Below are 26,683 nucleotides of genomic sequence, written 5' to 3'. Positions count from 1 at the left end.
ATCACTCTCTATATCACAAATTATTGACTAAGCAACGGAGACAAATCATAAGCTTGTAAAAACGTATAAACACGCTCTTTCGATTGTTGTAACAAACAGCTGGTTAAAATTGCTATCAAGATTGTCGCAATCCTCTCGTTCATTACTGTGAATGTTGTAATCTAAAATTTCTTTGCAGAAAGTCGTTGCTAAGGACAAGCTGTAAAGATAATACCGAGGAGAATATTGTGGCAAAGTATGTTTGTACTATTCTCACTGATCCATTTTAACAAAATTTCCACTGTTAAAATATATTTTCATGTTTATAGTTCATAGTTACAGCACCAGTAGTTGTAGTATAGTCGCAAAGGGGTTGATATATTTTTATATTTGCAGTTGACGCAACATTTCTGGTACATAGTTGAGTTTGTCTAATCAGCTGATTTCGGCGGAAAATCTGTTTATTGCTAGAACCTATTTTTGCAACATTAACACGTTTTCGTGAATCAGGCATTCGTTCTGTGTCCTTACAGTAATATATCTTTGGTTTATGTATATACTATTTAAAATATGTAAAATATTTCAAATATCGTTCGCAGCTGTATAACCTCCAAAGGATATCAGCAGTTTTGGAAGTCTAAGAATTGGAGCTTAGATACAATTTAATATTGTTTTGCATATCTGTTGTATGTTAAACATATTTAAATGAGGACATACATGATAAAAATCCACACCATTTTAAGAAATGTCCTCGTGGTATCCTAATCGTATTTCCTCATTAGAACAAATTATGCCACTGCAGTCACGTTTTTATGTCACACCTCCAATAACTAGAGTAACAATTTCGACTAAGGGTCAATAAAGGCCAGATGTACGTTGCTTTTGGAGATCTCGTTTACGATTGTATCGTAAAACATCGTTATGACATTGTTGATTCTCAAAAAAGTATCAACAAGAAAAGTTAGTTTTTTTTTATTCGTCATGCCATAAAAATAAATAGGCCGAGTGCTTTCAAAAGATGAACTTTAGTTTTTGTGATACAATCTGAAGCAAATTAACTATATATGTTGTTTAAAATGGTTCACAATCCAAGCGCCTATAAGTGCTCAATAAAAAGGCTAAAATCTTCTGGCAATGATTCTATAGCATTGTCAACAATTGCTTGTGTAAAAACAGCTGATAGTCTGTTGCCGTTGTCATGGAGACGCGATCAAATTGCTTAGTGCTTTGAGAGGTCTTGAGAGTTCAAGATGCTCTTTTTCTCGGAGAACCGCCTACGCGGGAAATTAATTTTTAATACAACCTCAGGTTTTATATCGGCGATATAGTGAGCTCTTACACACTTAGGACCAAATATCACTAACTAATAGGAAAGTGAACAATATTAACAGTTAATTTTTGACAGTGTGTATCACTTTATACCCATTTGTATCTGCGGCATTATTTCTATGAGAAATAGTATTTAATTAAATTTCTAAGACCAATTTATCTATTGTTTATTAATTTACTACATTAGTTTGTTAAGGGGAGCAGTGCGCGAATACCACTCCCATGTTATTCTTATGGGAAAACATGTGATTACATAGGTACATTTATTTTAAAACCGTTAGAGATATTGACTTAAATTTTTTTTATATTCATTCCTTAGATTGTTTTCCACGATTTCATGCTAAACAAGAAATTAGGTCTAGTTGTTAAAATATAAAATTAAATTAAAATTACTAATTTTCAATTGTGTTATTTTTATAATAAAAAAATTATTTTTAAAGTAAAATTAATGGTATCATTCTAAAAATGCATGAAACTATTCACCATGGTAACAGGAAGTATTGTGAAAAATTCGGGCTTGATGAGTTAGGTAGTTTTCTTTAGAATGGTACCTAAACTTATAAAAACTAACTTCGAATATTCAAATTTCAACCCTTGAAGGGCAGGATCAGTAGAATCCTGAAGGGCCCTCTTTCAAAAATCCTGGAATATTATTTTTATTTACAATAATAGACTATGGGTACTCAAATTGTTCAGTTTTTTTTTAATCCTAAATGCAAATATGCAGTTTGATTGAAGATAAGACTATTACAAGCTTAGTAAATCAGGAAAACCCGGGAAAATGTGTAGTTTCCTTAATTTATCTTAATGGAGAATTAAAGATTCCTCATTATGTAAGAAAATATCCAAAGTATAAAGTGTTATATATTTTCTTAAACAGCACAAAATACACAATATTTTGTCATCATTTAATAAAAGTTAATTTTTTGAGCATTTTCACGCACTTTACCAAAGATATTTCCACCTTTTTTTACATCCAGAATCTGTTCGATTTAACTTACATTATTTAGACATATGAGGTTCGAGTGATAAAAAATTTATTTTTGGCTTTTTGAGACTGTATCACAATGTCAATAGTAGAAAATACCCCCGCCGCAGCAAACCTGCAGACTAAGCGAATTTCCATTTAACTGATTGGATTTACACTGAAATGTCTACTTAAAAATATAACATTTATTCTTGATTTAAATATAATTAGTTTAACAAGTACTTAGGTTTGCTGCATCAGGGAGGGTAAAACTGTTTTTTTTTTTTTTTTTTGTAAAATGTGAATAGTTAGTAAGAAATAAAAACATTTTCCAAATTTGATCAAAATATGTTCATAAACAAGCAAACTACAACAGTTTACTTATTCTCCATAAGAATAACATGGGAATTTTAAATTTACAATTTTTTTGAATTTTCTCCGTAACCATTAGGCGCATAATAACGCTTCAATATACTAAATCATTTGTTTTTTTAAGCTCTACAAAATGGTTTGGAAAGAAATTGCTAAATTTTATGTTTTTTGGGTCAAAAATGGGAAAAACCTATTTTTACCCCATAAAACCCCCCGTAAACCCCCGTTCCCATGGTCCGATCATGCTGGATCGCGAACTCGTACGAATAAACGTACGTATACACGTTTGTACCAAATTTCATCAAAATCGGATCATTTTTGCTCGAGTTATCGTGCTGACGGACACACATATATATATATGAATTTGAACGGATGGTGTTTTTGGCCTCTAGGGACCTCAAAACGAAAAAAAAAATCGGTCCCGCGTCCAGGTCTTACCATGAGTACTACGGTAATAGCTTATTCCCTATATGGGAAATTCGCTAAAAAAAACTACAACATGTTTGATGACTTATTTGAATAATATTGTATATTGTGTTTTGGAGGGTGTACTTACCATCTAAGTACTAACACGATTGACTTTAGTTGTACAGAAGGTACACATAGTAAAACGATTTTAGTTTTTTTATTTGAAAATTGTTGGGAACAACCTTTTGTATCGTCACATAAAATATGTGGTTTATGGCTTAGACTCGTACATTGTAGATATGATATTGAACTAATTTCGCATTGCTGATAAACTAAGAGGAATTGTTTTTTCGTAATCGTTTTCGCATAATCAAGTGAACTAAATATGCCAAATGAATAAATAACACCTTTAACAAAGTACTAGTACCATGATCACCTATACCAGCTTACAGAGATAAGCCACCAACGATACTAATCAAGGTTCATTCATTTAATTTTCCTAACATTGACCGTTGATGTAATTGGAAAATAATTGCATGGAATTTTGATTTGGGTCCATAATTCCTTACAATTCAGCAATTCTGAAAGCTACAAAAATTATTAAATACCAATTAAAGTAAAAGCATCAAATTTAATTAAAATACATTGATTGGAGCTTGAAGACTATCTGTTAATATCCATCCAACATATCATCTGAGTTTGAATATCTAAATTGAAAGCCGATCGAGTTTAGGCACAAAAGATGGATTGAAAAGCACATTTCAATGCAGCATCGAGGCATGAGGCTCAAAAGTAACGTCGCAATTCAAGCAAAAGTAATCCCCGACTATTTATAATCACCATCAATCGATGATATTGGTTGCCATGACAACGTGGCTGGTTCGGTAGCGCCTTCAGGCAGGTCTAACTTTGCCTCCGAAATTTGATATTGAAATTCGGTATGTTGATCCTAACCGCTGTCATACATACATTTAATATGGTCTACTGGGAGCTATAACAATTATTTCTCGAAAAAGGCAACATAATTGCAACTGCTGTGTCCATCGTACAAATTGTTTGATGGAAAATGACGTTGTCAACGAGTTGAGATCCATGAAACTATCATTAATTACTTTATGCTATATACTTCTGCTATATACTTATACTATAATACTAAAGTAATAAATGTGATAGTAACTGTATGGCGAATTTTGGCAAAAGGTGGATTACGTCTCTCCTGCACTCAAACAATTTATAACACTATCAATAACACATCCTGTTATAAAATCAAGTTTAATAATAAGAAAAATAATGATTTACTTCCACCAAACATTAACATGAAAGAATGTAACAAATGGACATAACGAAAAAAAACAAAACTTTAGTTCTTTAAATAATACACTAAAACTCTTCTTTATTATAGTTGTACTCAAAACATACTTTACTAGACTATGTACTCGAAATAAGATTTTTCTAACGTTTACATTATATTTATGTATAGACTCAACGGGTTTATGGTTTATTCATAACTTAAGAATTACTAACTTATGTTAGTATATAATATTTCGTAGTCAGCTTAAGATAAACTTCTTATTCTAGTAATTTCGTAAATAGTCAATGTTATTAGTTATCGCCACGATTAAAATAGAAGTTTTAAGATTCACTAACACTCAAAAACTAACTCACAGCCTTAGATTAGTCAAACGATAACACAACGTAAAACTTAAACCATTCTATCCTATCGGAATACTGAAGTCTTTAAAACTTTAATATATTGCATTTTATATAAATTAGCCTAACCACATAAAAAAAAAACTTCTTCCATATCTAAAACAGCAACTCAACTCACTCATAACTAAAACATAATTCAGAGTGAGATAGTCCACTTTGAAATAAAAAATCCTCACCTTCCTCTTTTTCCAACTGAGAGGGAATAAAAGAAAAAACATTCCCCCGCATCATTTTAATGATCCACAGGAATTCCGGCGAGTGTTTATATAAACATAGTCATTAGTGCGGATGATGAGTAAGATGATGATATTGGAAGGCTCAAGAGGGTTGTGGGTAGCGGGGTGGAAAAGGCGGGAAGTAAGGGAGGATTTGGTGGCAAAACAATCGAGTGTTGGATTAGTGCAGTTAGACTCGCGGACTCGTACTGATGCATGTGTGATGTAAATGAGTTCTTTACACGGCTGAAGTAAATTTAAGATTTTCTCTGTAAACTCTTAGATATTTTTAATTAATTCAACCATCGCAATGTTTTCATAAATGTTCTTATTAACTTGCAAAATGTAACTAAAATTGAACAAACGTTTAATAAAATTACCTATTTTTTCCCTCAACACAAAGTACAATAATGGTACAAAATTGACGTTGATGGCATGGTTTCGTAATTAATTAGAATAGGGACAATGATTGAAATCGATTGGGGAGATAAGGCGGAAGAGAAGATGAAGAAAAGAGATCGAATGAGTACAATGTAACTTTTAAAAATGGTAATATAATTAAGATTCCAGCACTATATCAATTCTACTGGAAAATTAACAATCCGATTTTTTCCAATGACCGTGATGTTCCATGAATTTGAAAAAAGTGAATATTTCTTTAAGTTTGTTAAAAAGACGTATGTATGAATTGGCATTTCCAATAAACTAAAAATAAAGTTAATTTGACAACAAAGGTGTTATTGACTTCTCTCACTTGGGTCTGACTTAGGGGAGGTACGAATGAGGCATTAGTTCAAAATTCCTCCGTGAACAGCGCTGTAGTAGAGAGTACATTGGCAATGAAGGTTTAGGCCTACTAATCGCAAAAATAGTTCTGTTCATAAAATTAAATTATAAATGCCTCAAATTCAATTTTATTATTTTTTAATTCTAAAATTAATCCATCATAACCTAACCGAACTAACCAAACTTGTCTTTAGATCGTTTTGTTACGGTAATGGCGTTCCCTCAGCTAATAAGAAGCCCACAGCTGTCATCGTAGCCTCTTCTATACCTCCCCTGAGTAAATACCTCTCTCACTTCATTGTTATAACCAGGATTTGTTTGAAAATTTATTGTTTTTAGACAGGTTAGGATTTTAAAAGCACACTTGTTTTTCACTGGAACACCTTAACATTTCAACAGTCTTTATGGCTTCGTTATTTGATTTGATTAAGGGTGTTTGGTCGCAAATTTTCATGTCTGATTTTTTGTTATTGTTTAATTGTACTAAAAATTAGAGATACAAATATATAAGAAAACATGTTTTATTTTGAATATTAAGCGAGATATGGAGCTTGAAAGTAGTAAATTTTTAATCTTTGGTACCAGTTCACAGGGAGAATGGGTAATGCGATTCTCACCAAAATTTGCATTCAGGTGTGGAAAAATAAGATAATAATCACTAGCTATTTAAAATTAAAAAGTTTAAAAAAAAAATTTATTTTTTATTTTTTATAAATTTTTAAAAAAATTAAAATTTTTTTTTTTTAAACTTAAAAATAGCTCTTTGTTTTTGGGAAAAATGTATCTGTATGTTGAAATAAAAAAAAATGTGATATGTTAACTCGTTTGGGCTGTGAATTCGTACCTTTGATGCCTTGCGCTGTCGGAGCACTACTCGTTGAGAGTTTGTACACTAACACCAGGGCTTTAGAATACTTTAACATCACGTAATTATTAACATCCTTTAACATTGAAAGAATACGTTTATCGTTGAATTCTAAAGCCCCGGTGTTAGTGTACACACTCTCAACGAGTAGTGCTCCGACAGCGCAAGGCATCAAAGGTACGAATTCACAGCCCAAACGAGTTAACATATCACATTTTTTTTTATTTCAACATACAGATACATTTTTCCCAAAAACAAAGAGCTATTTTTAAATTTTTTTTAATTTTTTTTTAATTTTTTAAAAAATTTATAAAAAATAAAAAATAAATTTTTTTTTTAATTTTTTAATTTTAAATAGCTAGTGATTATTATCTTATTTTTCCACACCTGAATGCAAATTTTGGTGAGAATCGCATTACCCATTCTCCCTGTGAACTGGTACCAAAGATTAAAAATTTACTACTTTCAAGCTCCATATCTCGCTTAATATTCAAAATAAATAATTTTTTCTTATATATTTGTATCCCTAATTTTTAGTACAATTGAACAATAACAAAAAATAAGACATCAAATTTTTGACCAAACACCCTTAAATACCTAGTTGAAATTAACGAGACATAAATTTACATTAATTAGCTTGTATTGCACAAACATTTACTATTGGCATTAGATAAAACATACGTGTTGGTTAGCCTATGATTTTATATGTTAATTGACGTTACTATAAAGTATAATACCACGTATCCATTAGAAGTTGTATTAATAGCCAAAGATAATTTAATAGTATAATGTTTAAATAACTTCTAGGTAAGGACTTAAACTGTTGGTGATGTTTTATGAATAAAACAAAAATACGTCTATCAACACTGCTCGATACATCTACACTTTTATTACAAATAACTACAGCTGTAAGTGTAGCTATTAATATTACAATAAAGTGTAAACATATCGAAAATGTAATTGATATTGAATTTCATCCGTACAAATAACTCTTTTATTCCATCCCTAAAAAAGTTTAAAAATCTATGAACATTCGATATAAATTAAATTCTAAACAGAGCGTGGTCACAAGTTCTGCTGACGCTGCATGGCTAGTTAGTATCAGCAGCATCAGCATCGTTACCATGGCAACCACCATCTGTGCTGATACCCGACAGGGATGGGGTGCTTGGTAATGAAGTTGTGAATTGGGGGTTCGTGTTTCCGAACCTTAACACAACAATCACCGTCAATCTGGCCAAACGATGGGGTGTTTCCCCTTTGCTCGTGTGTGCTCGGTCATCTGATGCATGCTATGTCCTGTTTGGGTCGTTATCACCGTCAATCTGGTCAAACGATGGGGTGTTTCCCCTTTGCTCGTGTGTGGTCGGTCATCTGATGCATATGATGCTATGTCCTGTTTGGATCGTTATCCTAGGGAATCGATTTGGTATGATTGAAAATAAATATTTTTAATCCGACGAATGTGTTATTGTAGTGATTATAGATAGTGTCTCCTCAGGAATTGTTTAGCTTACTTGTTACCTGGACTTAATGTTTACACGATGCTCTAAGCTACCATTTCGCATTACAGTATTATAATATAGAAAAATCTAAATAAATTGTATAATTTGAACCTGGTTCTTTATGGCAGAAGTCTTATTAGTAGTCTCCTAACTACTATACAGTCCGGATCCCACAAACATTTTTTGTTTATGATGATATATTCAAACCAATGCAGCTTTCGAAATTGCAAAACCCAACAGGCTATGAGGTCAAACATATTTTGACAACTTCAGAGCACAGTCCTGAGTAAGTTGATAAAACTTAATACCATGATTTAAAGCAAAAATATTAACACGTTATCAATAAACATATAAGTACCTAAAAATGAATTATAGCATAAATCTAGTATTGATAGTAGGAAATAGAAGTTTTTGTTATTGAAAGGGGTTTTTAAATGAGTACAGTGAGGGTTTTGGTGAGTCGGTGGCTCAGTTTGAATGTTTTTTTTAAGTTTAAAATTTTAATTTCAAAAGTTTTAAAATTGGACTAAAATAAACGCTGAATTCATCCAGATCTCACTTTTACGAGTTTCCTAACGACTCATGGTCCCTTTGCTGCTAAAAAGGCGGGAAAAGGGAATCATTACGCAACAAAAGAGAGGGAAAATGATTGCTTTGAGTGAACAATGGAAACGGAGTGGGCTTCGTTTTGGAACTAGAACCAACGTTATGTGAACGGTCTACTATTGTACCTCATTGTGTTACTCGAGTTGCGAGGTTATGGTTGGTTAACGGGTTTTAAATTATATATACACTTAGTCACTAACAAGACTACAAGATCGCGCCCCTCATCCTACACTCATCTCCATTCATACTTGGCTTAAAATACCTACTTTGTATGGTCGCCATTTCATCGAAAAGTATTAAAGTTATTATTTCCAAAGTGAAAAAAAAACTAAACAAAAAAAAACTGAAAGTTATTATTTTTTGAAATCCAACATAAGCTGCTGATCCGCCTTTGGTACAGGGTGCTGCCTACATGGACGTTGGAGATAGGCCAATTATAGTCCTGACTATTCACTGTCACATACGATTTTGAGATGGCTTTCTCTCATTGTTTTGTACACGAATATTAAAACAGAAAGGACATGAGCCATAAACAAATAATGCCAATAACCCGAATATCTATACAAATAGTCGTAACAGCTGGTTTGGAAGTTTTGTGACCGTTCCATTTCAATATTAATAACAAAATGTTTACTTTCTGGCCAGTGAAGTAATTTGTTTATGGTCAAAACCGTTTCTGTTGTAATATCCGTGACTGCTACATAATATAATGCAAACTAAGTCTATTTTATTTGCTGTTACTGATATACAAATCAAATCAATAAATATACGATCTTAAAATTCTGTTATTCAATGCCTTACAAAAATAAACGGTATCAGCAATCTGACACATAATTTAACCCTTTAGCTTGTCAACGACGTTTTTATTTGTAAGGTGGGAGTAACTATGCTATTTATAGGGAAAAGCACAACAGTTGCAATAACTTTTGAACTGTAATTTTTACAGCAATAGGGAGTTGCATTATTTTGTTTAGAATTATTAGGACCATAACGTAATTTGTTTTAATCAAAACTGTTTTTTTATCCGATTTTCCGGTATTTTATTCGGTTTTAATGGGAAAATAACATAAGTTACAATAGCTTCTAAACCGTAATTCGTACGACAATGGGCGTTATACCATTTTATTCAAAATTTAAAGGGCTAAAGCATACTAAAATATCACAATCGTTTGAGCCGTTTTCGAGAAAATTCGCCTATATTTCTTATTGATATTATTTTATTATTGACAAACTATAGTTTTCCCTGACCCACTTAAAATTAATCGTTTTTCAATTTCTTCTGGACAAAATATAAAGATAATAATTTACAGCATACAGGACTATTATTAAATACGGAGCCAGTGAAGGCACTAAATATAATCGATTTAATTTGTATCTTGTTTAAGTAGAAATTTTAACAACTGCAAAATAGTCGACGTAATTGGACCTATAAAAAACATATATAATATTTCATAGGTGGGCAATAACCTATAAAATTTAGTTACATTTTATGACTATTTTCACATTTTATTACATTTTGATTATTTAATCCTTAACAAAGATTGGGTGCAGAAATTGATTCAAGATTGATTTGAGGTGACAGCCTATTGACCTTAAACATCAAAACAAGTAAGGATATATTGAATTATTAAACTTCATATGAAATTAAAAAATTACTGTCAAACCTTTCAAGAAGAGAACAGGACTCCAAACAAAAAACCTTTGAACAACAAGAGAACAGGGTTGTCATCCTGCAGCAGTATAATATATAGGCAGTGTTAGAGTACAGAGTGTGTAAGTTCTATGCCTTAACGCCTCGAGTACCAACCCTTCACGCACGAGAGCGCTTCACTTAGCTTCTTGGAAGTGTTTTGGCCAAGAGGCAACGACGCGTTAAGAACGAGCTTAGCTGTTAACAGACTTATATAAAACATGTAATCTAGGATAAGCCGCTCTTCTGCAAAAATAGAAAAATTATCTTACTAATATATAAACGTGAAATTTGGATGTTTTTGAGTATGAATCCAAGAAAAGTACAAAACAAAGTGAGCTGAAATTGTGCAGGACTAGAGACGAAATACTAGAGATTATCCATAGACCTATTTCATTAAAATAAGTATGTAGGTGGCGTCCCCATCTAACATAATTGATAATTGATTGAATTAAATTGATAACCTAACACCAAGCCTTTAAACACATCCATTTTATAAGGAAATGATAAAACTCTACCTGTCACCAAAATATGTGGTATATTTTCTATAGTTGTGCAAAGTTTCGGATTCCTATAGATTGTTCATACCAAGTCAAATAGGGAGTATTTCAAAACAGTAGTGGTGAACTAGCAAAGATACCCCACTTTAGGCACGTTTTCCCCATAAGAATAACATGGGGATCATTTTTTGGCCACCAATTCCGAAAATCCTGATCTTTGCCTAAATATCCCTATATAATTGTTAAACCTTATTTCTTACTTATTCCCTATATATATATTTGATATTAAGCAAAAAAAAAAAAATTATTGACCCATGCATGTGTATATGTATAGTAGTATAGGTTGTCGCCGCCGTTTTTTGGGGGTCGAGGTTTTTGAGCCAACTCCCCGCCCATGCCTAATTGCTAGTACATCTAACATTCCCCTTTCTAGTTGATATGTTGATATGTTGTAGTCTATATTTCTGTCTTATCTATATATATTAGTTGTATGAGTTGTTTAATATTTTCATTTCTTTGTCTTTTGGGATATACCTCTTAAACTTACTCTTGGGCCTATACAAGCCTATATAAATGTACAACTCCATATCTATATTGTATAATTTCAAATCCATCTCCAACACCCATTCACATGTATATTCTCAAAATCATCAACTTGACAGTGCGAGGTTTGTACGCGAACTCGGTCGTGCTCCCGGCTCATGGCGCGCCCCCTTGGACATCCTTAGTGGAAATCCATGAGTTTTGGCTACTTGGGAATCCAAGCCATTTGACATACAATAAATCACCCTTCCTTCTAATTACCTTTTCTATCAAATACATGTCTTTATACTTGGTCTTTAACAACTCCTCTGTATAGAAGCCTCCTCTGATTATATTGCCATTTTCATCTTTCAAGATATAAGTCACAGGCTTTGTATTCTTAACTTCTGCTATTGTAAATAGTTCCCCTGTCCAATTCGGAGTATAACCTTTACTAAAAACATGTTTATACTTGGAAATCCTCACACTATCACCTACCTTATATCTTGGCTTTTTAACTTGCACTACTTTAGAAGTCTTTTCATGCAACCTCTTATGCACATATTTACTATTCTTAATATTCACTTGGTTAGGCTTCATTCCTATAGATCTATGCACTTTATTATTATATTTTCGAATTAACTTTGGAAGTAAATCCAACCATTTATAACTTCCCTGAGCACTAAATTCCCTATATAACCAATTCTTTAAAGTTCTCTGAAACCTCTCCACAATTGCAGCCTTTGTTGTAGAAAAAGTGTGATAGTGATTAATATTTAAGTTTTTCATTAGTTTGCTAAAATATTGATTAAAAAATTCTTTTCCATTGTCAGATTGAATGTTTTTAACCCCCTTTGGTAGAATTGTTTTAATGGCTTCTGTAACCACTAACCCTGTCTTATTCTTTAGTGGAGCAGCATAAGCTTTTTTAGAAAATGTATCTATTAAAGTTAAAATATATTTATTGCCAGAATTCTCTCTAGCATAGTTTTGCATATCAATTAAATCTATTTGTATGGTTTCGTTTATACCCAATACTTTAAAAGACCTTCTAATGAAATTCTTTCTTGCAGGCTTATGAAGTTCGTATGCAATTTCATTCATTTTTTATAACATCATCCTTTCCTGTAACTCTAAATACATCACCATTAGCCCCAATCAATAGATTATCTTCCATTCTTTTAAATACATAGTTTTCTGGTATATATGGTCTATTATCTATATACTTAAATCCACTCAAAGATGTGGGGTCAGCAACTAATAAATCAGGATTATATTCCATCAAATTAAAATTTTTTTCTCCACACACAAATTTCGATCCATCATAACGCATAGCTTGTGACATTAGACAAATGTCATCCGAATGTTCCCCTTTTGGTAGATTTCTTATAAATAGATTTCTGGCATCAAAACAATATAGTTTTTTATTATAAGTTATAGTCTGTTCTTTTGTAACACAGTCAGTGTCATCAATGGCAGGTTTAACACGTACTAACCTTTTATTATTAAAATTCCAATAGCCTGCTTCCATTTTTGGAACTTGTGAAACATTCACAGCATCTTTACTATCTGTACCTTCCATCAAATTGCTAAGTTTCTGTTTCTTAGCATTCCAAACACCATTCTCTGATTCTAAAAATTCATAATTATTATCGTCTTGTACAAATTTACCATCTTCTTTTCGTATTAAAGTCTGTTGTAAAGTGGACACATCACCTAAACTTTCACCCTTTTCCACATTAGTAATTTTCCGTTTCTTAGCATTCCAAACACCATTCTCTGATTCTAAAAATTCATAATTTTTATTGTCTTGTACAAAATGTACCACCATCTGTTCGCATTAAAGTCTGTTGTAAAGTGGGCACATCATCTAAACTTTCACCCTTTTCCACATTAGTAATTTTCTGTTTTTTAGCATTCCAATTTTTATTCTTAGATTCTAAAAACTCATATTTAGTTTTACCTTGTAAAAAGACATCACCTTTTCTAGTTAATGTCTGTCCCAAAGTTGATACATCTTCTACCATCTCCCCATCTTTAACATTACCAATTTTACGGTTTAAACCATTCCAACTATCATCTTGTAAATTTAAAGTAGGTTCACTACTCATGGTTGCCGCCCTGGGTTCTGCAGGCTTATTATATGGATTATATAAACGATAAAATTTATCTATAAACATATTTTTATTTAATAAATAATTCCACTTTCTCTCAATTCCTCAATAATGGAATCTATTTCATTATCCACTCCAGAGTTACCGGCTTGGCGACTTAGCCAAAGAAGTCTTAACCTATCTACAAGCTCATTAGGATCATCCCAATAAATATAGTCTATTTTATTACCAGTCACTTGTCTCAAACCTTCACCAACAGATCTAAAAAGAGGTTTAATTATATTAAGATATTTAGTATGTCTATTACTTGAAATTGGTGCACCATCTTTGTAACTCTTTAAATGTCCATTTGTAGCTTCCAAAATCTCTTTATAATTTTGCAAATCAGCTTGAGTATAGTTCTCAGGTTCTTTTAAAGTTAACAACTGCCACAAACCTTTTGTCCCCTTGTAGGTTTTATTTGCAACTGTAACATCATCATTGGCAATATCAACTTCCTTATTTCCAATAAAAAATTTATTTGCTTCTCGTCTAATACCATATGTAGTGTCTGTCATACTACTTTTACTGAGGTAATTTCCTAAATAGTCTGATGCTAAAAGACCAAAATCTAATTTCTGTGGGGTGGATTGCTGTAATGGTTGTAATGGTTGTAATCTTGGTATTATTGGTATTCTAGATGGAGTCATTGGAAGAATCTCCATTCGAGGCCTCTCTGATGTGATTTTTTTTAACTCTTGTAATGGCTCTAGTAAAGGTTGGAATGTTTGGAACCTCTCTTCAGCCTCTAGAAACTTGCCACGTTTTAAAGCTCTATATTTCTCTCGTATTTGATTTGCAGAGTCAACCAATTCTTGTTGAATGTTTTTCATCTTTTATTTACATTTTATTTATCTCATTTGACAAAGGATTGTACTCAAACACTTTATCATGTATTATCAAACAATATGCAGATGTATTTGCTGGTACATTTTCTGCAGTTTCAATCTCTAATTTAATATCAACAATTCCTTCCTTCACTGTTTCGTTCTGTCTAGAACAGTCTATTACAATTAGTGGATATTTCTTCATAAACTCAGCCCTACTAATCATAGGATCTGGGATAGTATTATAGTAAGTCTCTCTAAACCTCATAAACATCTCATAAGCTTTAGAGACATCTCCATTTTCAAAGTCGAGATTTAAATCACTATAAGGATAATATTCAGAGTTTAGAAATACTTTGAGATTTTTTAATTTACAGTGATCAAATTCATCAGTTCTTTTTCGTGCACTATTATCCCTAGCTGTTTGGAAACCAAATATAATATACCTAGGCTTCTCTAAACTTGAAGATGTCTTTACTGACCATGTATGTCTTGTAGTATTGGGATATGAAGGAAGTTCGTGCAGCTCTAAACTTCTAAATGCAATTTGCAAATTTTTATTTTGTAATAACATCTTTTGTAATTGTAACTTCTCTCCATCTGATGGTATCACATGTGGCATCACCCATTGAATTGAGTTAAGTGTAATTTTAGGAATCGTATCAGCAGTGCCACTGGCTGGAGCACTAGCAGTTGTTAATATACAATTCAAATCATTTTTCGATCTTTTCAACACCAATTCTTGTTTGACATTTACTAATACCTTATTAAAATCCTCGAATACACCCATTAACAGCTCTAATGGCAAACATGTACTAAACTTGCCACCTTTATGGAACTCTTTTAAATTCGTGTCAGAATCAAATGCTACATTTGTCAATTTAGTAGTTTTATTGTAAGAACTCAATATTTTCATAAGACTAGAAATTCCTGGGTTTCTTACAATGTCTATTTCTTTACCTGCAACTTCGTATCTAATTTCATCAAATAAGAACGCAAATGCATTATTTATAAAATGACCTTTATCATGATTTTCAATTTCTCCCTTAATATACAGATAACTCCTACATGGGAGAGTTAGCAAATCTTGATTATTAATACATATTCGAATTTCATCAGAATTATTTATTGCTAAAGTATTGTGGGGAACATAGGAGTGATTTGTAATTTTAACCACACTATCGTCGAATTGGGATTTCCCTGTAACGTCTAGAAAATCTTCCATTTTTATTAATAGAAAATTTTAACTTTAGTCCTATTGACTTTAGGAACCTAGCATTTTGCACACTTACAGATAAATTCTTATAAATTCTCATATCTTTTTTATATGACAAGTAATTGTAGTTTCTTCTCCGTTAAAGTCAATTGCCTTGTCGTGTTGATCGGCAAATGTAATACTGACAACATCTAAACTTCTCTTATTTACAGGAAAATATATAATATTTCTTGGAACTTCAATAATTTTGTAGCCAGGAGGAGCTTCTGGATAAAAGCTATGTATGGTGTGTGATTTGTTTCCGTTTAAATAGGACCCGTTTGCAATATTACATTTTACTCTAATCACATTTACATTATTAATGTTTATTTTATTTGTAGATTCAAACTGAACACCAGGAGTAGAAACACCTTTAAATCCCAATAAAAAAGATCCTAAACATGGTTTTGTAAAATCAAACACGTGGCTAGAAAGTAATGTCGCTTTCATAGTTTTATTATTAGCTGTAAGGAAAAAGTCTGGGACTTGCTTTTGAATTTCCTTTGCAAGCTCAACCACCTCATATGTTCCTTCAGAAATTTCTATTGTAACTGGAACATTGTGGTCATAATAGAAAACATCATCACCTTCTCTAATGGTTAATTTGTTGCCTTTAAGTTGATTTAATTTTGGAATAAGCCCTTTAAATAAAAGTTTGGATTTAGTATTAATTAATGCTTCTCCATTTTTATCTATTATAACTTTAAGTTTGCCATTTAATAACTGGTTTAAATCATCGACAGAGATCTCTCCTTTTGGTAATGTTATTTTCTCTACTTTGTAATATGTTAAAGTATTTAGAGGTTTTTTCACATTAAATATAGAATTATAACTTTGAAAATCTACTAATCCAATTACATAATCATCATTTAATTCTATGGGAGGAAAGAACACTGACTTTAGCTCTGACTCTGTACCCGAAAATGTTATAGTAAATGAATCCATTTTTATAAAGAAATATTTTTTATGAATGATAAACATAAAATTCCACAAATAGAACTATTTAAATCTTGTATTTGATCAGTTGTATAGTAGATTTTATATCCCTCAAAATATTTAATTACTTCTTTTGGAGGTTGGATTCCAAATGGGTCAAAATAAATTACAATATCTTTATTTTTACGATAAGCTGTCCAATGTGTGCCAGATGAACTGTCTAAATTAACTATTCCGCACTCTTTTACTCTTGGTGTTAGATTTTTTAGCTCGTTTTTTAGGTACACCCCTCTGAAGTGAGGCACGTCTTTTGCGGCCTCTAACAGCTGGTAGTTGTCCATCTTTTTTATTAAATTTTAATCCCATTCCCATCTTTGCTTTTGCCTTCATCAAATTTGTCACGGCATAAGCAGCAGCTCTTTCAGCAAGACTTGCATCATTCGCCGTTACTCTAGTCCAAGCTAAGTCTGCTAATCTCATGTCTGCTTTGTTCCGAGCAGCGGTATCGGGATTATTCATGTAGAATATGTCATGCTCTTTACAATAAGAGTCTAGTTTATTTTTTGGAGGTACATTTTTAGCTATATTCTCACGTATATTCGTTCCAGGTCCACAGTACCGATATGATGGTATGTGAAGTGGGAATGGAAGGTTATTTATAAGAGTATTCAATAACCCTCGACCCCTGTAAGGCTTTAGGAATAAATCTTTGCCCTTTTTACATGTTTTCTTATTAACATTTTTTACCATTTTTATTATATAAAAAATGTCTTTTATTCAACAAAAACAAAAATTTAAAATATCACATACTAAGGAGTATATACCAAAGAAGTTGGGTCTATTTCCTACCAATATTCGATGTGTTATTTGTGGTCCAAGTGGAAGTGGGAAGACGGTTGTAATTTATAACTTAATTGTAAGAAAGGAAGGATTAAAATTTACAAACTTATATTTAATATCTAAATCTTTAGAACAAGAAAAATATAAAAAAATAATTGAAATATTTAGTTTGTGTGACGAAGTGAAATTACACACGTTTACTGACTGTGAAATCACACCAAATGATGTAAAATCACAGTCAGTTGTTGTGTTTGATGACATAAATAGTCCAAATATTACACAATTTTTCTCAATGGGTCGACATAAAAATATTAACTTTTTTTACTTGTGTCAATCTTACAGCAAAGTACACAAACATTTACGTGATAATGTAAATTTCCTAATATTATTTAAACAAGATGATTTAAATTTAAAACATGTATATCACAATCATGTTGGTAATGACTTTTCATTTGACCAATTTAAAAATCTCTGCCACCAATGTTGGGATAAAACTAAATATGGCTTTTTCGTAATAGACAAAGAAAGGTCAAAGAATAATGGCAAATATAGATTTATGTTTGACCAATTCTATCAAGAGGATGGTAAGGGTAAATAAATGAAAGATTTTTTTTAACATTTGTATTTATTATATATCTACACATTTTGAACATCAATTTTATAATGACCAAACGCAAGAGTATTGATGCCATCTTCTAGAATAAACCTCTTGTCGTCATCAAAAGATAGTACTTTCTTGTTCATGGTCAAGGTTTGAAGATGATGATTTGTAGATTTAATTCTTGTCACATTCTCATAGTAATCTTGCCCAGTTGCAAGACAGTTCAAATAATGTTGATGTCTGAGGAGATGTTTAACTGTAGCACCATCAGCTCCTTTAGCTTTCTTCACCTCTAAAGCTTGCTTGTCTTCTTCATATAACCATTTTAGAGGAATATAAGAATATAACTTTGGTCTTAAACCACAATATTCATACATAATATGACCATCTAATTCGTCTTTAAACTTTCCAGTGACTTTTTTATTTTTATCAGAGTATAAGAAATGGTCTTTACTATATCCAGAGGTATCAAAATGTTGTAAGTCACATTCTATTTCCTTGTAAAAATCCTCTGTAACTATAGCATACATTAATGAATCTGTATCTGTCATTAGAAATCTTTTATTCTTAAATTTTGACATATAATTATAGTGGAAATCATACATTATTACTTTACTAATATCTAAAATGGTCATTCCTAAATATATAGGTTTATTAAACTTTACAACTAATTTATTTAAATGTATAGCATGTAAATTGTTATCAAACTTTTTGCTACAATCAAACCTTGGATTAGTGACATATTTTGTTAATAGTGACTCATCCTTGAGATATATATCACGAAACTTGCGTTGATTCATAATTGTTCGACCAAACAGACTATTATTTAACAATTTGTAAAAGTCTTTTTCGAAATCAGTTTTAGCACTTTTTCGTTTTTCAATATTAAAATTAATATAGGGTGCAAGCCATTTAGATTGTCTAAATTTTAAAATTCTGTGGTATTTTGTAACAATCAAACCCAATTCCTCATATTTTTGTAATGCTTTATAATGTAAAATATATTTAGTTTTGTCATTTAAATTTGGTATTAATTTGCCATTCATTTTCTCTGGTGCTAATGGATAGTCATTATGTAAATCATGTAAGCTTTTATCATATTTTAAATCAACTTCTAAAATGTATCCAAACTCATCATTTTGATTATATTTGTAGTCCATCTCATTAGTCCAACGGAATTCATCCACAGGCAGTGGCTCGCACATAGCTGTGGAGTATAGCGAGTTACAATCTAAATATATTAAATAGACACTCTCTTGATTGGGATCATAGTGTTCACCCATATATCTATTATTTGCTTTAGCGTAACGTGTAGAAATCATACTGACTCCTCCTCGAATCGCACTTTCTATGAACAAATGCATATCAATATCTTTGAATAATTGTAATTTTATTCCTGTCATTCTAAGACAGGCCTCCCATGTAAGTCCAGGAAGTGAATACATATGTACAGGGTCAAGTTTGTAATCTTTTAAACACAGGTCTCTAAATGTCTCAAACACATCAGCCAGTAGCAATACATCTGTTTTAAGATATAAATCATGATATTCTTGTAAATTATTTATATTAAAATGGGTCCATACATTTTTAGCATGTTCATATTCATTGGGAGAGATATGTTCTTTAGTTATAGAACTGTAAAATGTTTCAATTGGGGGTAGAGACTCTGCGAACTTATCTGGTCCCGTCATATATTCATAGGGATATACACCTTTACGTTGTAGTAGTGGATTTTGTATGAATCTAAATGTGTTCAAATTGGAAGCCAATTTATATAATGGAAGGGACAGAAAGTTGTATGAATCTAAAAATACTAAATCATCAACAGAGAATGATATATATTTTTCCATATCTTTAGCTATACAATTAATTTTACGATTATTAAATTTTCCCAAATGTTGCATTATTAAATGTCCATCGTAATTTTTCAAGTTATGGAAGAATACTGGGATTTTCTTTGTTACTTTATAATTTAAATTACAATCATTGTGGGCAGCTCCACGGTATTGGCCAGAAGAATGGCAATGATCTCTCACCCGATCAAAATATAGGGGCTTTTCACAAATATGACAATGTGTTGAGTTTTGGAAAGGGCCTCTTGCTCAGGGGTCATTTGAAGAGGAATATATATTGCCATTTGATTTTTAATATAATCATAAGTCTGAAATAATCTTTCAAAAAACACATCCATAACATTTGTGCCACTGTACAACTCTTCAGAAATAATTTTTGAATCTTTTACTACGACAAATGCAAATCCCGATGGAATATGTATATTAGAGTTTATAAAGCATTCAAAATCTGCATAAATTACATATGGGGCTTTAAGTTGATATTTATAGTTTTTAAATTGTAATGTATCTTGTTTAGACATTTCCACTCGTTGAGCATCAAAGTTTTTACAATATATTGTGTGGCGTTCTAATATATCGTTAGTGTAAAAATGTTGCAAACACAACTTGCAAAAATGTTTCTTATGGTCATATTTTGTAGACCGCAGCATTAACTTATCAAAATCACGAATTAAACAGTAATGTGATTTACGACCTTCTTGTAATAACAATAAATCGATGTGGGTATTACTATTCAGTTTGGTTGTTCTTAATGGATATACACATTTCTGGCCTTCAACTCCAAATACATTAACACTTATATTATTTTGTATTTCAAATTTATCTATATCAGATATTTTCACAGGATACTTTATGTTTGTCATATTCAACTGATTTTCATAGGGTGTATAGTTTGAGACCCTTTCAGCATGTTCATTAAAGTTCCTTGGGTATAAAGCTGCTAAAATTGACCAAAGAAAGCATTTATTGTCAGAATTCTTTATATTTAAAACAGCATGTTTTGATTGAATACTTTTTGGTGTGGGGATATATGACTTTGGAGTTAGGGGCTTATACTTGTAAACATGCAACTGCCAATATTTAGTATGGTCATATATCCATCCACTGCCTTGGGCTTGATATTTGTGTATGGAAGCATCAATCTTTAAAAGTGCATTTTCAATTTGAGACTTTAAATCTCTCTTCTCAATAGTTAAGGTAGTAAGACTTCTAAAATCTGCTATACATTCTTTCTCATTAACTAATTTTCCATTTTGATCCATTGAATATTTTATAAATTTAATTCTCCTTACTAAAGTCCATTTTATTGGCAGAGGACAAGACTTGAGAGTATTTTCAAGTTCAGCTCTAATTGATTCACCAACAAATTTAATCATTGTGTATGGACATTTGTTACAAGAATTGACATGTCTTCTAAAATGTCCAACAACATTTTTCTTACAAAAATTACAACTCTTGTGACTTTGTAATATATGCGATTTTAGAGCCAAGTTATTATCACAGATTAAATCACAAACCTTGCACAGTTTCACATTCATTTGATGCATTACCTTATAGTGACGAATCAGGTTGCTTTTAGTGGAGAGCGACACGGAGCAGTGTTGACATGACGGCTTCATGTTTAGGAATGAGGTCTCGGGCTGATGCCACCTCTATATATAGACTTTTGGGAAATTTCCAAATTTTTATAAAATTATAAATTTTAAAAATTTTAATTTATAAAATTATAAATTTAGAAAATTTTAATTTATAAAATTATAAATTTATAAAACTTTAATTTATAAAATTATAAATTTAGAAAATTTTAATTTATAAAATTTAACTTTAGACATTTTAATTTATAAAATTTAACTTTAACATTTTTAATTTACAAAATTTAACTTTAAACATTTTGAAATTTATAATTTTTTTTTAATTAAGAAATTACTTCAACAGGAGGTTTCCCACCCAGGACTCAATCAAGAGCTACCACTAGGGACAAGGAGCAAGAAGCAGGAGCTTGCCCGTGAGCCAGGGGCACGCCATGAGCCGGGAGCACGGCCGAGTTCGCGTACAAACCTCGCACTGTCAAGTTGATGATTTTGAGAATATACATGTGAATGGGTGTTGGAGATGGATTTGAAATTATACAATACTAGCTGTAACCCGCGGGCTTTGCCCCGTTTAACTTCTTAATTTTCAAGATTATCTCGTTCGCATGGCTCAATCACGTCCTGGTTGAAGTTTGTTCGCTACGCTCATTCACCTTTAGGTTGGACCTCGTTCGCTACGCTCACTCACCTTTAGTTTGGAGCTCGTTCGCTACGCTAACTCGCCTCCAGGTTGAAGTTCGTTCGCTACGCTCACTCACCTTTTGGTTGCAAATTAGCTGTTGACATAAATGTAAAAGAAATAATAGTGCTGCACCCTGTTGGTAATCCTTGTAACTTTAATGCTATTGAACATCATAGAACAGAACCAACTTGTTTAGTTGAAACAGCTGTTAAGATTCAATAATTCCATTTCTCATAAGGTTAACATGGGAAACTCCAGAGCCACTGGGGCGGAGCCCGAAAGGATTTTTGAAATAAGAATATGCCTATATGTTAATCGGGAATGTGAGCTATCATCATGCCAAATTTCAGCCCAATCCGACCAGTATTTTTCGCGTTCACTTGTCACAAACATACATCCATACATCCATACATCTATACATCCAAACTTTCTCATTTATAATATTAGTAGGATACATCCAAACTTTCTCATTTATAATATTAGTAGGATAGATATGGAGTTGTACATTTATATAGGCTTGTATAGGCCCAAGAGTAAGTTTAAGAGGTATATCCCAAAAGACAAAGAAATGAAAATATTAAACAACTCATACAACTAATATATATAGATAAGACAGAAATATAGACTACAACATATCAACATATCAACTAGAAAGGGGAATGTTAGATGTACTAGCAATTAGGCATGGGCGGGGAGTTGGCTCAAAAAACCTCGACCCCCAAAAAACGGCGGCGACAACCTATACTACTATACATATACACATGCATGGGTCAATAATTTTTTTTTGCTTAATATCAAATATATATAGGGAATAAGTAAGAAATAAGGTTTAACAATTATATAGGGATATTTAGGCAAAGATCAGGATTTTTGGAATTGGTGGCCAAAAAATGATCCCCATGTTATTCTTATGGGGAAAACGTGCCTAAAGTGGGGTATCTTTGCTAGTTCACCACTACTCAAAACTACATGTGAAGTGATGATTATCAAGCGTTATTTTTACAGGCTTTAGATGCACATCAGCAGTTTTCGTTATTTATTTAATTCACCTTTACAATATAGTTTTCCTACAGTTACCTAACAATGTACATGTTCTCTCACTGATTTGAGAAAGCAAAGTGGCCAATTCGCTCATCAGTGAGACAACATTGTCTCACTCTAATTACTTTGTCTCACTCCAGATTTGCAACGTGAAGGCACGAAATAGCGGGCGCGTAACATGCAGGCAACGTCGTATGCGCGCGAAATACGTTGGCAGCACTGGCTGTAAATCAGCTGGTCAGCTGTTGTACTGTTGTATTTGTCACTTCACATTAAATGTTATATTAAAAGTCCACTTCTGTGTAAAAATAGGTTATGTTTCTTCGCTAATTTATTTGTTTTATGGTAACTGTAGGAAAAGTATAATGTGCAACTCGAGTTCAAAGTACAATTGCCTCACTCGAGAAACCATTCCACACTCGCCTACGGCTCATGAGTAAGGATTTCTCTCGAGTGAGTCAATTGCTAACTTTTCTCACTAGTTGCACAAATAACTATTTAATCAATCTGGGATTGTATTTGACATTCAACTAGGTACTGAATCACCCAACTTCCTAACGATAAAAAAGATACAACTTCTTTTTAAAAGTCCGATTACATATTTTAATACATTAAAACTATTTCCCTGATATCTATTTTAAACACAATTGAAGAAGTAGGTAATCTTCTTTAACTATGATTGTTACTTTTATGATAAAACGATTTAAGAATCAGACAGCAAATAGAATTTAATAATTATGACAAAAACATAAATTTATAAAGTACAAAAACCAGGAATGAACTAATTTGGAAACTATGGAAATTTATTGGAATAAACAAAACCTAAATTAATATATTTTTTAAACAAATCATTGTCAAGCTGGTTTTGAACAGTCTATTGGCGCACTCACCACAACCATAATTACTTTTTTTATTTGTTGAAAAAAAGTGAATGAATTAGACCATATGTCATACCTCCTTGTTATATTTATATTTTAATCTATCTCGCATTAAAACATATAATGGGTAATCATGCCTAGATCGTTGTGTAAATTTCAGTCAACTAAATCATAAAATTAGTTATATTACTCTCCCAATATAGAATATATTCATAGTTACATTGACAATTATATAATCGTACAGCTTTATATAATACAGTATCCTAATAAAAAGGTGATCCAATTATTCCCAAGCAAGCGTTGTTGCGGTAAAATATAGGTTTAGCAAGTTGAGGAGCATGTATTTACACAATTTAAGGAGAATCGATGCTTTACGTATATGAGAAAAGTTAGTACAAAACTTAAACATCTAAATTCTTGTAGTAATAATTGAAAATAGCTTTAGAACTGGAATGTGCAAGTTTCGCCAGAAACTTTAACCGTATAAATTTGATTTACAACTCGAGTTTATGGACTGGAAAATAATTACTGGCATCGATAAACACTTAATATATATTGTTATAACCTAGACGTGTTCTTTGTTGTATTTCTAATTTATATTCCTTGTTCACAATATTTCTTATTCTAGGTGAATTTAAGTATGGGCTTGGATCGTAAAATCTATAATTTTAAGACAACACTTAAACATAAAAAGTTGTTTATTTAAATTGTAGGTTGTAATGCGATCAGTAACATCTTATAATGTATCCTCCTTGTATGGGTAAAAGTAGTTTAAGTCTCACGTTTGAAGCGAAAATAATAAATTAAATAAATTAATGTCTCCTGGCTTTTCGTAAAAACTCTTCCAGTCAAACTTAGCAGTCCTTGTCACGTAGAGGCTATTATTTTGTAATTTCTATGTAGGTGGAATTGGACGTTCACAATTTAATCCTAACTACGTGTTCAGTGGTACAGTCATAAATATTAAGAACGAAATTTAAACTTAATCTTCAAAGATCCAAATAATAATATGTGTTTCTAGAAATTAAACACAAATATATAGTTTTGTGATTTGAGATCAATTTAACTCATTACAATAAGGTTGTATATATATATAATTGCAGGCAAAACTGCATTAAAATTATCAGCGTAGGAATTTCCTAACAAATATTTTTGGCATACTATTGATTGGACTAAGGGTGTTTAAAAATTATACAGTTTTCAGGCGCAAAATGGAGAAGATGTGAATCCCAAATTTCAAACATGATAACAATGAAGTGAGAGCGATATCAACAATGGCTTTTAGGGTGCTTTTAACCCCCCCCCATTACAATGGTATGGGGTGGAATAAGGGATGAGTGAGGCGTAAAACCCCCCTTAAAGGTTAGGCGAGGGGGTTCGAAACGTGCTGATGTACCACATTTAACATATCTGCCCAGTTACGTTAAGGGACATATTGATTTAGCATTGCTACTCGTGCAAGGTATGAGGGTTAGATTTTGCGTTTTGTCAAACTTATTAGTTGTTTAATGTTTAAATTTGACCGAAAATAATAACAACTTGCCAGTTTGAAAGGGGAGGAAATAATTACAAACTGCTTAAGAACAGTTACATTGTTTGGGAAATGACAAATTGTCTATGGTGTTCAATTGTAGAAGCAAAGTATATTTAACGAGGATTATATAAAGTGTTATTTGAAGAAGCGTAAAATGTTCAACAAGTAAAGTGAGTTCTGAGGAAGGAAAATTAACGGGGACAATGTAACGCAAATGAGAGCCGTGTGACATTTGACGACGAATTTTATGCAAATAAAAAATAGTCTGTGTTACATTTTCCACATTTACATTTTTTAACATACAAAATTGTATAAAACTAAAAATAAAACTGATATTCGGTTTATTTATTATAATTATGATTTAATAGAAGTTTATGATTAAACAATTTTGTTTGAATAGTGAACCGGAAATTTAACTAAAATTATATTTTATGACATTATTAGAAATTTGCTCAGTTGAAACTACTATAAACAACTTTAAAAACCTGTTGTGTTTGTCACTATCAGTTGTTTTGACACTCACATTGGTTTTACACTTGTATTACACAATATTTCACAATTTTATATTTCTTCTCCCAAAACACAAAAAAACTTTAAACTTTACAAAATATCCACATAAGAGTGTCCGTTACTTACAGATTCTTAGGAGATTCGTCATTATTGTCTTTGGCCGGCGCGGTTGCTGTCACGGTCGACATAGCTACGCGCACACACACGCACTCTCGCACTTGTCCATGGTACAAATCGATGTCAGCCTGACAGAGCGACAGAGCGTGTTGTCCACGGTGGGCCGTGAGTAGCGCCCCTGTACGCAGGCGCCCCCCGAGCCCCCCTCGGACACATCATTGACTCTTCCTGCCGCAGAGCGTGCTACCTGGACCATCTATCCGGGATATCACGTTTGCAATGACGTTTAGCTTCAGGAATAGAAAAGGATTTTCTCTGTTGGCACACATAAAAGAAGTTGTTCGAAATGTTTTGGGAAAAATATGTTTGGGGGGTTGTTGTGACTTGGTGGCATGAAGTTGGCTGTTATA

At 32.0% G+C, this 26,683-nt stretch overlaps 1 protein-coding gene across 1 annotated transcript in view; it reads right to left on the bottom strand.

The window, feature by feature from the left end:
- LOC128992489 (excitatory amino acid transporter-like) overlaps positions 1-26,435 on the bottom strand; it is a 47,764-nt gene extending 21,329 nt beyond the window's left edge. The window contains exon 1 of the mRNA XM_054416080.1: positions 26,283-26,435. Within this exon, the coding sequence (XP_054272055.1) occupies positions 26,283-26,344 (62 nt within the window). The 5' untranslated portion in view covers positions 26,345-26,435. The remainder of the gene's footprint in view (positions 1-26,282) is intronic.
- Positions 26,436-26,683: the final 248 nt, after the last annotated feature.

Source organism: Macrosteles quadrilineatus, unplaced genomic scaffold (genome assembly GCF_028750875.1).
Source record: "Macrosteles quadrilineatus isolate MER2022 unplaced genomic scaffold, UCM_ALF_1.0 Scaffold_4__1_contigs__length_99947679, whole genome shotgun sequence".
NCBI lineage: Eukaryota > Metazoa > Arthropoda > Insecta > Hemiptera > Cicadellidae > Macrosteles > Macrosteles quadrilineatus.
This window is presented reverse-complemented; position numbering and strand designations above follow the sequence as displayed.